This window comes from Erpetoichthys calabaricus, chromosome 15 (assembly GCF_900747795.2).
Source record: "Erpetoichthys calabaricus chromosome 15, fErpCal1.3, whole genome shotgun sequence".
NCBI lineage: Eukaryota > Metazoa > Chordata > Cladistia > Polypteriformes > Polypteridae > Erpetoichthys > Erpetoichthys calabaricus.
Genome location: NC_041408.2, coordinates 75270897 through 75287490, shown reverse-complemented (window position 1 = coordinate 75287490; position 16594 = coordinate 75270897). Strand labels below are relative to the sequence as shown.

General features: G+C 42.7%; 1 protein-coding gene across 1 annotated transcript in view; it reads left to right on the top strand.

The window, feature by feature from the left end:
• Nucleotides 1-5116: 5116 nt before the first annotated feature.
• The window catches only part of slc24a3 (solute carrier family 24 member 3), a 420704-nt gene continuing 409226 nt past the window's right edge, over nucleotides 5117-16594 (top strand). The window contains exon 1 of the mRNA XM_051919605.1: nucleotides 5117-5657. Coding sequence (XP_051775565.1) covers nucleotides 5468-5657 — 190 coding nt within the window. The 5' untranslated portion in view covers nucleotides 5117-5467. The remainder of the gene's footprint in view (nucleotides 5658-16594) is intronic.

Genomic DNA, 16594 nt, shown 5'->3' with positions numbered 1-16594 from the left:
TAATAAAAATCTGTTTAGTGCAGAAGACTGAAGAAGGATGGAGTATCACTGAGTGAATATTATTATTTTACAGTCAGGGGTTGTTCCCTGGCTTATATACATTTTCTTTTTTATTGTTATTTTTAAAATTATTTTTCATTTTGTTTTTAAGTAATATTTATGTAAACCTTGTTTTATTCTTATGCATTGTGTACAGTATTGCTCCATCGATACAGTTTTGTGGGTGGAACCACCAAGAGGCGGGGTCACAATGACATCACCACTTAGGGACCACCCTCAACCTTTAAACTGAGGTTGGGGATATGGTTCCAACAGAACCTCATTGAGGTCTGTGATGTGAAGAGTGTTTAATGTAAGTATTGTATTAGATTTTCTGGTTATTGTGTGTTTTTGCTTCTTTTTGGATTCTGGCTTTCTGGGTTGGGCGTACCCTTTTATCCTTTCTCCTTCTTTTTACCTTTTTTGTGCTTCTTTTATTTACCTCAATATATAAAATGGTAAGGGTTCTATCCATCTGTCATACAGAGAAACACAACCCCTAGTATTATATATAGACAGATATACTGTATATGTAAAACAAAAAAATATGGATAGTCTTAATCGATTTAACTAGAAAACTAGAAAAATAAGCAAAGTTTCAGTGTCAAAAATGGCAGATCATTTCCCTATAATAAATGTAAAATGGTGGAAAACACGAAATGACTGGATACAGGTAGTCGTTGACGTATGACCTACGCGTCTTACAAGCGCTACCATGTCTCTCCTGCAAATGACAGCTTTTGCCACACCTGCTCTGTATATCGTAACTCATTCATCTCAAACACAGTTTATTATCTGCAGTGGTTTCGACTGTATTCAGACACCTTTGTCTGGGGAAAAAAGGCAATTGATCTCGACACAAAAATGAAGGTGATCAAGCAGTGTGAGGGAGGAAAGAAAGTGAATGTGATTGTATGCTACTTTAAGTTATCCCATTGTAACCGCTGTTTACCGCACGTGCTGCACTGCTGCAGTCCGACTTTGAATCTGCTTAATCTGTGTTGTGAGTCACAATGTACCACAAAGGGTTAACACAGCCGCACTGAACTCCTTTATCTGTTACTGTTTATTATTAAAAGGCTGAAATGTTAAAACAGAAAACAAATGAGTGCTCAAACTCTGCTGGTACAATTCCTCCTCTCACAATGAACACTGGCAGCGGCTCACACTGATGACTTAACATAACATAGACAAACAAACAAAGGACTTGTGAAGCTGGTAAAAGATTTGACACCCATGTGAGCAACAGTAATAACAAAACAAAATAAGAAAACACAATGCGCTAAGAATGATGATAAAAAAGGATTGTCACACACGTGCGCATGGGGGGCAGCTAAAGGGCTCGATTCCATGCTAGACCAGGGGGTGGCAGAGTGCACTGATCCTCTCTTTTTCCTCTGCAGACCAACTATAGGAAATTCCGCCCGGGCCCGATGACGTCACTTCCAGTACTTGGCCCAATCACATCACTTCCGGTTTCTGTCCCGATGATGTCATTTCCCCTGTCTGGCTTTAAAACCGCCATGTTTTTTGTCTGTTACTTCAGCTCTGTTTTGGACTCAAGTCTGAAAAGACCAGTTACTCATATTTTACCTTTTTTTCTGGACCAATTTTCAGTTTTTGCTTCCCCAAACCTTTTTGTGGTATCTTTTTCATCATTTCGCAGGATATAAAACAAACAATATGACTTAAGGGACTTATTATACAGTACTATACATACCATTAGGTTTGAATACACATACCGGTCTGTCTTACATCCAGATCGACTTACGACCGATCCGTCGGGACTGAGCGTGGTCATAAGTCGACGACTAACTGCACATTGAAATGAGTTTTAAACAAAATCTGCACACTTTTTAATTTTCAACAACTTTTTTTGCAACATTTTTTCAGGTCATTTCAGCTATAAAAGAAAATTGTCTCAGTAAAACAAAAATGTCTTTAAATTTTTGTGTTCATAAAAATGACTTACTAAGGACCTGAAATCACTTTAGTTTTATATTTATTTTTGTCCTGTGCCTCCTCTCCCACTGGTACAAGAAAATCCCATCCATCCATCATCCATTCATCCAGCTGAATCCAAACACAGGGTCACGGGGGTCTGCTGGAGCCAACACAGGTTGCAAGACAGGAACCAATCCTGGGCAGGGTGCCAACCCACCGCAGGACACACACACCAAGCACACGCCAGGGCTAATTTAGGATCGCCAATGCACCTAAACTGCATGTCTTTGGACTGTGGGAGGAAACCAGAGCACCCAGAGGAAACCCACCCAGACACGGGGAGAACATGCAAACTCCACGCAGGGAGGACCCGGGAAGCAAACCCGGGTCTCCTTACTGCAAGGCAGCAGCGCTACCCACTGCACCACCATGCCACCCACAAGAAAATCTCCACATATATAAACCACTTGACTCACCTTGATGTCCAGTTATGCCAGATGTTGAGGTTTTTGGGGTCCCATCCTATTTCTGGCCTCCTACACCATAAAAACGCTTATTTGTAGGCCATTTTTGGTCCATGTTTTGTGCAGGAAATTACAGCCTTATGCCAAAGAGAAAACAGGTGTCTTCAACAGAAATGATCAGAAGGACTTGAAATTGTGCATTGCTTGACCCCAGGGATTCATATCCTAATGGGAGAAACAGAATAAAGGTGGGTTAGTAACGGTTTATAAATTTCATATGACTTGTTTTTTAAACAGATCAGCTGAAGGTAACCAGAGATCATTTGTAATGAACTGAAAATAATGTGCATTGTCTTTGCAATGTATCCACAAACTCGGACAACCATCAAGTACATGACACTGATCTTTATACCGTTGTAACGACATCACACGCCGCACTCTCCTGGTCGTCTTACTGAACAACGGACACAGGGTGTCTGAAAATGGTGGTGCCCATAGAAAAATAGAATGGTGCAACAGAGGAACATAAGCAATTTTTAGCACAAGCAAAAATACCCTAAAACAAAATGTTTCCATCTAATCCCTTGGTTTCCAAACCCCTGAAAATGATGTTTCAATATTTTTAGAGACCAAGCAACTAATTTGAAAAATTAAAAAACGAAATCCAGATAATAACGTGAAGTAAACCCATGGCCAGAATCTGCTGACCGGTGGCCCATCTGGCACCTGGGCAGCCACTTGCCTGCTTCGTCCATGCCATCACTGACTTCCTTTAATCTCATCCTTCCACCCCAGTCTATAGCAGAGGGTCACCCTCCACTGAACTTTGTCCTCTGCCTTTGCTTTCTTCACTGTGGTCAATGAGCCCCGGCAGGCAACAGCTAGCATTGTTGTCCTTGGCACTCACAACTTCTCACCCACTTTATTAGCAACTCTTTGGCACACAATTACTGTGGAAATTGTGACATAGTGACAGCTCTGTTGAACATGCAAATGGCCAAACTCTGGCCTGGTACCCCTTGGCACTGTCAGCTCCTTTTGTGAAAACAGACCTTTGTAGTTGTGACCACTTGGCAAGTGGGCATGACGGATTGGGACCCTGTCCAGGAATTGTTCCTTCCTTGTGCCAACCCTGCCCTGAATAAGCGGGTTAAGAAAATGAATGGATGGATGAATGTGGCAGCTGGTACATAAGAATGTTTGTGAAGAAGGCATCTTGGCAGATTAAAGTGAATGAGTCGGGGTTGACAAGTGACTGATTTTTGGTTGTTGACCGGGCACAGAAACAAGCCAGTCAGTCAGTCAGTGCTTTTCTGACCCATTTAGTCCTGAACAGGGTCGCCCATCCCAGCTAGCATAGGCATTAATACCCTCTGGACAGGGCGCCATTCCATCATAGGGTGAACACACACACCAAGTGATTTCCTGTTTTATTTTTAATCATTTTTTCAATATAAAGATGAAAATATAGAACATGAAAACATTACATAAATACACAAACCACCAAATCCCACCCATCTTCCCAAACTAAACCCAAGACTTAAGTTTACCAGTGAACACCAATGCATAGACCAGGGTTTCTGGAGCAATGTGTTCGGGACAGACAAAACAACAAATGGGCCATTAGGCTACAATATCAGAAGGCCTGCTTGATGAAAACCAAGACGGCGCCTATAAAGCAAGCTGGTGGACATGTTCTGGTTTTGGGGTTGCTTTGTTGCATCAGGGCCCGGTCAGCACTCCATCACAGAATCCACTAATGAACTTATCATTATGCCAGAGGGTGCTTGAGGATAATTTGAGACCATCTGTCAGATAACTGAAGCTCAGCCAAAACGTGGATCTTGCAATATGGCAATGACCCTAAACATACCAGTCAATCTATCAAGGAATGGCTGAAAAGAAAGAAATGGAGGGTTCTGGAATGAGCAAGTCAAAGCCCAGATCTGAAACCCATTGAGATGCTGTGGGAGAATTTGCAATGGGCTGGGCATGCAAGACACCCCTCAAACATCAAACAGCTGAAACAATTCTGGGTGGAGGAGTGGGAAACACTTTCCCCAAGTCAATGAGAGACTAGTAAACCATTATAGGAAATGCCAACTTGAGGGGTGATACCAGCTATTAGAGCCAAGGGTGTGCTTACTTTTTCCACAAACAGAAAATGGCATATTTGTTCATTTTTCATTGAATACATTGAATCACAACTCCTTTATCTAAAGATGCTATTTAAATGAGGATAAAATCTTGATTTGTATGTTGCTGTGATTGGCTCCTTTATTGTGATGAGCGCTTTTCAAGAAATGGATGGACTCAAATTAAACGAACCGGTTGTTCACGACTAGCGAAGTATGCTGTTATTATTCTTTTTTATTATTCGAACGACTAAATATAGTAATGATAAAAGAAATTAAATTGTAATAAATCGGTATGGTCGCCTCGACTAAAACTGATAACCCTAATTATGAAACTTTCATCGCCAGAGCCAAGAGATGACACACGTCAACAAAGCACACGAAGAAAATAAGGTTCGAGTATATGGCATCTTTGCCGCGTTGTGATAAATGTCACGGGCTGCCCACCACAATTTAAAGCTGGCGCACGCTGCGCGTTAATACGAGTCGCCACCAGAGGGCAGTGGTCAGTGTTCCGATGTTCAGCTCGCTATTTCGACAAAGAGCCAGCCTCCAGTTTCTCTCTCTCTCTCTCTCTCTCTCGCTCGCTTCCTCAAACAGCTGCACAGCATCAATGTGAATGAGCGCATCTCGTACATCCTCAGCCTCGCAGCTGATCCAGCCCTGGGAGACGTGGCTGTAAATCAAATATCAATGGACGTGTCCTGCCGCTCCAGTTCGGAATTAACAATGTTGTAAAAAAAAAAAAAAAAAAAAGAAAAGAAAAGTTTCTCGTGGACACGGAACGTGTTCAGTTTTCTTTCAGCAAAGAAGTTGCGCCCGGCCGCATTTCTCTTTATCGGCTTCCTCCGTTCTTACTCGAGTTTGATCTAAATTCAAAGCTCCATGGATGCTGGCTCCGACGGGATGCTTCTGAAATGCCACGCCAGGAATCTGCAGCTCCAAGTGGTGCTCAATCCGAGCAAGATCAAAGCACAAAGGCGAAGGAGAAAGCAGTTCTTTCTGTGGCAAATCTGTTTCGTGGGATTATTGCTGATGGTAGTATCCTGCTTGTCACGTTCGACTCAGAATTCAGGTAAGTGATGATGTTTGGCCCGTTTGTACTCGTATGTGCGTGCTCGCGAGCGCGTGCGTGTAGCTGTCAGTCAGTCAGTCAGTCAATCAATCAATCAATCAATCAGGCTTAATTTTACATAGCGGCATTCACAGCAGTTTTACGAAACACACATACAGTTCAGTATCGTGACTACATGTCCTTTTTAAAAGAGAAGGTGTAACTTTTCATTTTGCGGTATCCTGACTGACTGGACAGTTGCAGAGCGCTCAGATCCTGTGTGGAGTTTCATGTAACGAAAGCATTTGTAAATTCCCGGCCGGGTTAGACTGCCATGTCTCATACTGTTAACGTCGAATCGCGGAGGTAATGACAACAAACGAGAGACAGGCTGAGTGCCGTAAAAGTGTTTGTACATTGGAACAGAATTTTAGACTTATCGTGATGAAGACGTATCGGAATAATGAATGAATGAATGAATGAATGAATGAAATCGCTTTTAAAATTTCATGTTAAAACCACACGCCAATTCTGCACACGTGTGTAAACTGGCCGATCAAGAACCCAGTCTCGGATAATCCATTTCCAGTGAGACACCACTCTACCTGTATGTGGCGGCGTCGCGGTTATGGCTCTGGGCTTTAAACAGTGAGGTTGCGGACACTGTGTGACCGTGAGCAGGTTACTTCACCTGTCTGTACGCCAACTGAACAAAAATAAAATAATTGTAATCAATTGTGTCTCAGATGTTGTACGTCGTCTTAGATAAAGGTATCAGTCAAAAAATGCAGTCAAATATATAGTAAATGTTACTAAAATACACAAAACCAAACGTTCGTCCGATTGGGGGTCGGTTTGTGCCTCGCACCTGACGCCGTCTGAACGGATCGGTGAAAACGCAGGCACAGAAAATGAATTAACCTGTGACGAAACTTCTAATTTTTAGAAAGTGTTGCGAGGGGTTACAGGTTCTGGACGCGATCCTCACACTGTATGGCTTTGGCAATAATCGCCAATCGAATTTGCACTGTAAGAAAAAAAAAACTGGAATGTTTGTGGAATACCCGGGCGAACGGAGCAGCGCCATGGAATGCACCGCAGCAGCAGCAGCCGGTAACGGGACCGGAGGGCACGCAGTTGTATGTATATAGTATGAATTACACGAGACAATAGCAGGCGACATTAATTTTCTTATAGTTGTCAAATGCCGTATGTATCGCACCATTGTATATTTTACCTTCTTTTCCATTGTATTGTTTTATACTCTGTGTTGGTTAGCCCATTACCATTAACTCGATATGGCTGCACATTCGACTGGGGTCCTATCCCAGCTCAATCATTTTCTATTTGAAGTCTGTACGTTCTCATGGGTCCGCGTTCACTTTTATCCGAATACTGTACTCCCGGTTTTCATCTAACAGACAAATCATTTCGGTTGATTCGTGACGCAAAACTGGCACTGAATGTGCGTTGCAATGGCCTGACGTTCGGTCCTGGCGTGGATACCAACTTGACCCCGAGTGCTGATGGAATTGAGTTTGGACCACCACGACCCGATAAGTCGGGTAGCGAAGCACAAATGATACGTGAAATCTGAATTGCATTTGTGATTTGCAGTGATGACTGTGCATGCCGTTCTAGTGTATTTATTATAAGGCTGACGCTTACATTCATGACGATTTAAAGCATTTCAGATACGATCGGTTACATTTATTTTGTTTTTCCCAATTGGTGTATATCTATCAATAAAATGGTTACTCAAACAGCAGCATCTAAAAAATAGTTCATTGGACTAACCTAAAATTTTTTCATCAACTTGTTCCACGAAAATTGCCTGAATAAATTAGATGTGGTAATTTGGGGGTTAATACACTTAAACTATCTTACGAAACGAAACGAAAAGAGTGCCGGGTTGTGTTTAAGCAAAAATCTCTACATTTCAATTAACATTTTTTATGTTGAACTCCAGTAAAAGACTAGAATATACGAGACAAACAGGCTAGAATTAATATTTAAGCTTATCGCATAAGGTCAACAAGTTATATTTTTGACTGATTTGTATTATTCACGTAATCATAACATTAATTATATTGTTGTCCTGGAAACAAAGAAAAAGATGTTTTTCTGATTTTTCTGATGAAAGGTGTCAAATTGTATTATACGTCAGCTTCTAGCATCCCGTAAAAAACCACGGCACTTGGAAAATATCACACACCTGACCGTCCTCGCCGTTCTCTCCAAGGGTACAATGGTGTGGAGAGCCGTCGGAGTGCGTGGGAAACAAAAGGGGCGGTTCTTTATGCAAAATGTCATCTCTTATGCTAATATGGGGTAGTGACGTACACAACTTGAGCGTTTTAATATAAAGAAATGCATCTGTGTACAAGGAAAATAGGAATACCATGTTTTGAGGATCAACAAAGTATTAATTTTGAGTACGAGTAACTTGAAATAAGATTTCCGAGACGCATTATGAGTCTGTTGAAAAACAAAATAATGCGATCCTTTGTTTCAACATAAACTCTGTTAGTGTGACATCTAATAAATTTAAGACAATGTAACAAGAAAAAAAGAAGTGAGGCCAGCAAACAATTATTTTCTCACATGCAAAAAGTGAACATCCTCAATAGCTTATTTTTGAGTGGGGGTACAGTAATGCAATAATAAACCTAACAGAATGACATCTGTACGTGACACCACATTCACTCCCACTCATTCCACTTCAGTGGGCGCCGATGAAATCCCAGCAGCGGCACTGGGCTCGAGGACGCGTCAGGTTAGTTTGTGATTCTAAACTGGACCCAAGTAGAGACGCGGTGGTCAGCTGCTGATGATCGAGCTCACGGGTGATGTTCCCCACAACCCTGAATTAGATAGGAGAGCTGGAAACTGAATTCGGTTTGCCTAGTGTTGTGGGGTGCCTGCAGGCGGACTCATACGCACAAGTAGAAACACATTTTTTTAGTTTTCTTGTAGTTATTCTGAGCTCGGGTGGATTGCTGATGCTGTAGTGTGTGTGTGTGTGTTCCCTCAGTGATGGAACAGGTGTTGTTCTTGCCCCGCGTCCGATGCTTACTGGCAAAGGCTCCAGCTACCCCACCCTGCTTCTGCTTAAGCGGATTTGGAAGATGGGGCGATTATTATGGAATTATACATTTCGATTTGTATATCCAAAAGTCCAGTCCCCATGGTCACTGACAGACGTTCGTGTAGTCTTCAATGGCATCTAATTATTCATAAACATATCACGATTTTTCGTTTCATGAGTAAACTGAATAAAAACGACCTAAAGGCGACCTGTAAGTCACTTTCTGTTATATAACACAAAAACATTTTGTCGTCTACCTTCTGTGACAAGTACGTGCCCTATAGGTAGCTCCTACTCCAGAGTGTTGTCTTTTTGGTGATTTTAAGTTGCAGGACGCCCGATACGGTCTTACTACACAGTAGTAAGTGACCATTCGAGTCACCCAACAGTCTTTTTGGTGATTTTAAGTTGCAGGACGCCCGATATGGTCTTATTACACAGTAGTAAGTGACCATTCGAGTCACCCAACAGCCCATCCAGTGCCTTCGCTGAAAAGTCCGGTGTCCTACTACAAGTTACACACGTGAGACCCTGACGTAAATGCGCACACCCGGCGTTTGCTCGCTGGATTTTCAAGTATCGGCATAGAACCGTGAAAAAAAAAGTGGAAGTCCTCGCGATGCTTACTGCGGCCGAGCCGCGAGACTTCCGAGTATTTGGACGGTTTGACTTGCGTGGTTAGAAGTGCACTTTGATTACACGGTGAAATATGAAATGTTGGATCAACTTAAAAAAAAAAAAAAAAATTTTTTTACAGTTGGGTGAATTAACACGTTTCTTTTTGGTTGAACTTGAATATATTATTTAAACCAACATTTTCATAAATCTGTCTACAACTAAATTTTAGTTGGATGACATTAATATTTTTTTATACGTATTCGTATAGGCAAAAAAATAAGTCAGATTAATTGAATTGAATTTTATTGCGTGGAACTAATATTCAAACAGCCATTAACTCTGCATCAACACAAACAGTTAAAACATAGCAGACTTTTTCATTTGTTTTGTATGACTGCACATTTCATGTAATAGATAGATAGATACTTTATCTTAACATTACTAACTCTATTGTACTGAAGGCAGGGTGGGCAACAAATTTGCCAGTTGTGCTCGTCCGAGGAATAGAAGGGTCTGACAAAGGAAGAATTTTTGGGGTGCCAACACGGCCCACCCCGTTTACTCTCAGACGCTCGACGGCGTAAAAAAACAAACAAAAATCACAGGCCCCAACAAGGTTGAGCTTCCATGCTTCAAACCCGGGGTAGCACCGCACTGCAGGGGGGCTGCCTTCTAGCGCTTCGGGGGAGACAATGCTCCTTCCAGCGTACAGGCGTCCAGGCCGGGTAAGGGCCCTGACTGTGCACCACAACTGATACAATTCCTTCTCCTCTCACAGTAACACAGTGAACACTGGGATGCGATTGTAAATTCCAACAACATGCATATATTCATTCAACGCTCAGTTTACAAATACAAAAAAATAACATACCTGAAATTAGAACATTAGAACACTCTAGACGAGAACAGGCCATTGAGCCCAACAGAGCTCACCGGTCCTATCCACTTATTTCTCTCTATTATAAAAAAAAATCTTGGACGGGAGGTGAGACGTGATCTTCTCAGAAGACAATTTGAAGTCCCGCAAGACAACATTTAAAGCAAGTTCACGGACATCTAACCTGGCAGTTGTTGGAATGCTTTTGGCAGACAGACATCATGTGCTCCCAGCTCTTAAAGCAATGACAAGTCACAAGCAGAACTCGCAGATCGCCAGCAGCAGCAACAAGCCAGCAGATGATCCGAGCACATCTCCTTAGCGTGCGATCAGCCCCCCCCTCCCCCCCCCCCCCCCCCGACAACACGAGCGGCAGAGACACAGAGGCAAAAGGACAACTGATGTACAGGCTTTTAAAAGATCGATGCACATCGAGATAAACAGAACACGCAGCTCGCCAGTAGCAGCAGCAGAAAGACAGCAGCTGAGCGAACGGCATCTCTTTAGTGTGCGTTCAGCCGCTCCCCCTTAACAACGCGAGCAGTGTTGTGCGTCCTGTGAGAAAGAGATGTAACCACGCCTGGAGCCGGAAATAAGGGGCAAGTATTGTTTTTACAAAAGTTTTAAAGTAAAAGTGAAAATAATGCATATGTAACAATTCCCATGAAAATAACAATCTCTTTAAATTGTATATCCTACCAAAAACACCAAACCCGGGGGTTGGGTGAGCGAAGCGAGTATGGGGCAGAGCCCCCTAGTCTTCCAAAAAAACATCAAGTCAAGTTTTGAAAGTCCCTAAAGTCCTTCTGTCTACCACACAACTTGGTTGCTTATTCCAAGTGTCTATTGTTCTCTTTGTAAAGAAAAACTTCCTAATGTTTGTGTGAAATTTACCCTTCACAAGTTTCCAACTGTGTCCACGTGTTCTTGATGAACTCATTTTAAAGTCACCGTTTCGATCCACTGGACTAATTCCCTTCATCATTTTAAACACTTCAATCATGTCGCCTCTTAATCTTCTTTTTCTTAAACTGTGAAGGCTCAGCTCTTTTAATCTTTCCTCATAACTTATCCCCTGTAGCCCTGAATCAGCCTGGTCGCTCTTCTCTGGGCCTTTTCTAGTGCTGCTGTGTCCTTTTTGTAGCCTGGAGACCAAAACTGCACACAGGACTCCAGATGAGGCCTCACCAGTGTGTTATAAAGCTTGAGCAGACCCTCCTGTGACTTGTACTCCACACATCAAGGCGCTATATAACCTGACATTCTGTTAGCCTTCTTAATGGCTTCTGAACACTGTCGGGAAGTCGATAGCTTAGATAGATAGCTTAGAGTACCACTATGACAATGTTATGTTTCCACTATGGAAATGTTAAAACAGAGAAAATAAAAATGACTGTTCAAGCTCTATTGATGCAATTCCTCCTATTAACAATAAACACATGGAAAGGCCGTTGAATGCTCACCTTAACACATAATCAAAATGAATAGAAAATCATTCAAAGCCTTTCAAAACAACAATTGTACACTATGAAGATCATATTACCATTACTGTCACATACAAAAAAAATGCAACTCGAGCAATTTAAAATAATTTAATTAATTCCACTGTACAGAGAATAACAGCGTGCTTACCTCCTCTCACACTGATGGCGTAACAACACAATAAACGGAGCAGGAAAATAAAAGAGGAACACAACAGGAAAACATAACAGCATAATGAATGTTATCAGGATTTGGTGAAGCCCCAAATAACTCAACTTAGTATGTTAGACACCCTGTTACACGAGGAACCCAATTTAGAACTGGCGGATGTTAAGAGCGGTGTCCAGCAGGGGTCAGTGCTAAAGTCGCTGCTATTTATAATACTGTAGATATTAATGATTTGGATAGGAATATAAGTAACAAGCTGGTGAAGTTTGCAGATGATACCAAGATAAGTGGATTGGCAGATAATCTCTAATCCATTGGATCATCACAGAGGGACTTGGAGAGCATACAGCAGATTTGTGACAGATGACATTTAATGTCATAATGTAACAAATCACACGAAGGAAGTAAAAGTGTGAGGTTTGAAGGCACAATGGGAGGTCTGAAAATCAAAATTCTACTTTATGAGAAGAAGTCATAGTGGACTTGACGCTATTAACTGCCAGACAGTGTTCAGAAGCCATTAAGAAGGCTAACAGAAAGTCAATGTTATATAGCGCCCTGACGTGTGGAGTACAAGTCCAAGGAGGGTCTGCTCAAGCTTTTTAACACACTGGTGAGGCCTCATCTGGAGTCCTGTGAGGAGTTTTGGCCTCCAGGCTACAAAAAGGACATAGCAACACTAGAAAAAGGTCCAGAGAAGAGCGACTAGGCTGAGTCCAGGACTACAGGGGATGAGTTATGAAGAAAGATTGAAAGAGCTGAGTCTTTTCAGTTTAAGCTAAAGAAGATTACGAGGAGACACACTAATGAAGGGTTTAAAATTATGAAGGGAATTAGTCCAGTGGACCGAGACTGTGACTTTAAAATGAGTTCTTCAATAACACGGGGAAACAGTTGGAAACTTGTTAAGGGGAAATTTTACACAAACATTAAGAAGTTTTTCTTTACACGTTGAACCACAGACAAGTGACCAAGTAGTGTGGTAGACAGTAAGACTTTCAGGACTTTGAAAACTCGACTTGATGTTATTGTAGAAGAATCAAGTGGATAGGACTGGCGAGCTTTGTCGGGCTGAATGGCCTGTTCTTGTCCAGATTGCTCTAATGTTTCAGTTCCTTCAGCCTAATGGTGAATCACATACTCGAGGACATCAGTGCAAGTTGAAGGACTGAAGCCAGGAAGCACTTCTTTATGCAAAGAGTTGTGTGACTCCGGAATAAAGTACCGAGCCATGGTGTGGAAGCAGAAACCTCGACAACCTTTAAGAAGAATCCGAATGAGAAATGGGGGGCAGCTTAGCTATTTTATTAACTTAATGGACTGAATGTTCTCCTCTCATTTGCCACATTTTTATTTTATGCTCTTATGGAGGACTGAATGATTTGTTTGCAATGATATTTTCACAATGCACTTTGACTTCCTCCCACAGACGAAAGAGAGTGACTGCAATTATTTATTTATTTTTTAAATAGTCTGAACAGATGCAGCATTGTAAGTGTTATTGCTTGAAGGTAGCACACCTAGCTGGTGGCATTTATTGCCAGCGTGAGACAGGGGACTCCACGTTGAAAGGCGCTGTCAGACCTGCTGTTTTAAATGTGGAACAGACCACCATGAAAAGAGGAGGCACAGAATAACAAGAGAAGTGGTGGTAGTGGTGCTCCATTATGGGACGACCCGCCACTGGAGGGAAAAAAAAAAAAAAAAACAATCGGGGAATGGGGACCTCATAAGAGGAGTCAAGCGGGCGTATGATTCAGAGAGCATGAGGCTGCGTTAGGGCCTGGCACTTCATTATCCCGACGGATGGCAGAAGAGGGACATCATTGTTGGCACCTCTCACAGATGGTTTGATTTGAATGCACAGTTTCAAACGTTATGAAGACTCAAAAGACGTTAAAGGTCAAGAAGTGCAAGTGCCACTTGTTCAAGTGTTCAGCTTGGCGCACTGGCTTGTCATTCTAATCCCCTTTCATTGTTACTTTTTAGCTTGGAAATTATTTTTATATAACTGTATCCTTTTATTAGTTTTTTCTTTAATCATTTAATCTCAGTTTTTGTAATCCATATTCCTACATACTGTATACCCCACTTACTCCAATTCATTCATATCATGCACACATTAAGACCAGAATGAGGTGCCCACCTATTTCAGAGTCCACACACACATACTTGTGCTCAAGGTAGTTTCTAATTGCAAATTTACCTGCCACTTACATCGTTGGGAAAACGGCAATAACCAAAAATAAAAGAAGAACATGTTCAGATCCACTAGTAAGCTTCTGCTTCATGGATTCAGGGTCCCAGGTTTAAATTGTAGCCCACTCACAGTCTGTGTGCAGTTTGTTTGTTCTCCCCATGTTTGTGTACCTTTATGGACAGTACTGGGCACATTACAGAAGCCAACCTTGGATGGGGGCTGAGGCACTAACCTGACCGGTTATAAATACATCAATCCATTCACCTAACATGCATGTCTTTGGCCAACCAGAGAAAATGCCACACAGAGACGGGGAGAACCTGAAAACCACGTAGAGACCGTGGCCAGGCTGGGGCCTTGAGGTGGCACTGTGCCATTATGATGTCCTGCTGTACTGGAGCTGCAGTTTGACTTTGTAACAAAGCAGCCAATGAAGACGTAAGAAGACCTCACTGTGGAACCTGATGTTACAGACCAGACACTGCAGTAACACCCAGGCAGATAAAATGGGTGTGGGAGTTAATGGAGATTGTCCTTGAGTCCATGAGAAAGAGCAGCTGGATGGTGGCAGGGTGTCATACTCCTAATGATGAAGGTCAGAATTGAAGGGCTGGTTGACATTGCATATGACTGCCAGTGACCTGAACATGCGTTTTGCCTTCTGCTGTACCCTAGATGTGGAGGAAACAAACAGCAGTTCTTTCTTTTAGACTAATAGGCATTTATAAAATGTAGTAATTAAAGATGAACAGAACTGAAGAGAAGCACCAAACCAGTTTCAAGACATTGGTCATCCTGCTCAGTCTGACCTGTTAGAGGTGTTGTGGTGATGTAAATGATTTGTACTGTGTTGGAATTCCACGTTGTGATTGTGTGAGTGAATATATAAACAGATAAACTTGTTAGGGTGACACGGTGGCTCTATGGTTAGTCCTGTGGGCATTAATGCCAGAGTCCAGCATAAGAACATTAAAAATCTGATAAACGAGAGGGGACCATTTGGTCCATCAGGCTAATAGCTAAGCCATCCCAAAATATCATCTGGATACTTCTTAAAAGGGGTCACGGTTTCTGATTCCACTCCATGTCTGGGTTGTTTGTTCCTCACGTACACGTGTTATGTTACTGCCACGGTTTATTCCGGGGCTTATCTTTATTTTCTGTTGTTTTTTCATATTTGTATGTAATTTCTGTTACATTTGTCTGTGATTTAGTAATTAGGTGCTGTCACTTTTATGTGCGTCCATTCCTTGTGATAAGTGGTACCCTCTGCCCAAGAGGTGGGGCCACCCTTTCATCACTACTGCTGAGACCCCCCCCCACCTCATCTCATTCTATTTATGGAGGCAGGAAGAGGATCTCTGCAGTGGTGCATTGAGTTTGTAGTTGTCATGTCTGAGCCAGGGTTCCTTACCTGACTGGGGGCTCAGATTCCTGTGTTATGATGGTCCTTTTTGTTGATTATGTGCATCTCCAGCCACCCCAACCTGAAACGAGTTCCAGCACAGCACACATGTTCTTTTCATGTTGGGGAGCGCTTTCCCCTTGCTCCCCACAGCAGCACAGTACAATGCACCAAGCAGACCAATACACAGTTCCTTCTTTTCTTTGTCTCCTTTCCGCCTCCACTCCTACACTGGTAAGTTTTGTCCCTCTTCCTCCCGACTCTGGCTCCCCATGTGGAGTGAGGCGGCTCCTTTTATGTTACACCTGGGAGTGCTCCAGATGGCTAAACAGGGTTAACTGGAATTACCCCCAGGTGTGATGGAAACCCAGTATAACAGGGCTCTGCCATCTCTGCAGCTCACCCTAGTGACCTCCACGGAACCCAACAGGGCTGCATCAAACTCCAAATCCCACCATGCCCTGCAGGAATCAGTGGTGCCACAGCCACCCAGGTGGGCTACTCTCTAGCATCCCAGGGAAGGTAGAGTCTTGTGGATGCTGTCTCTCCTGGTCCTTCCATCCACCTGGCATCTCGGCCGTGATAGCCATGGCCACCCGTCACAATATACGCTGCCTTTGTTATGTTCCATGTACTTTGTGAGTGGCTCTCCAGGAGGCAGGGTCACTTTCCAATCACTGCCCTCTGCCCTATAAATCTGGAGGGATTTCTACGGGTCCTGGTGGTACATTGTGAGTATACTCTGGAAGCAGGGAGTTAATTTGTGTTTTTGATGTGCCTGTGCTGTTTGAGACTAAACAGGTTTAACTTGCTAAGTCTGTCACAGTAAGACATGTCCTGAAGTCCTGGGATGTACTTGTTTGCTCTTCTCTGCTCAGCTTCAAGTGCTGCTATGTCTTTTTTTTCTGGCGTGGTGATCAGAACTGCACACAGGACTCTGGATGTGGTCTTTCCAGAGCATTATACACTCACCGGCCACTTTATTAGGTACACCTGCTCAGCTGCTTGTTAACACAAATATCTAATGTCAAGATGACTTTCTGAAGTTCAAACCGAGCATCAGGATGGGGAAGGACAGGTGATTTAAGTGACTTTGAATATGACATGGTTGTTGGTGGCA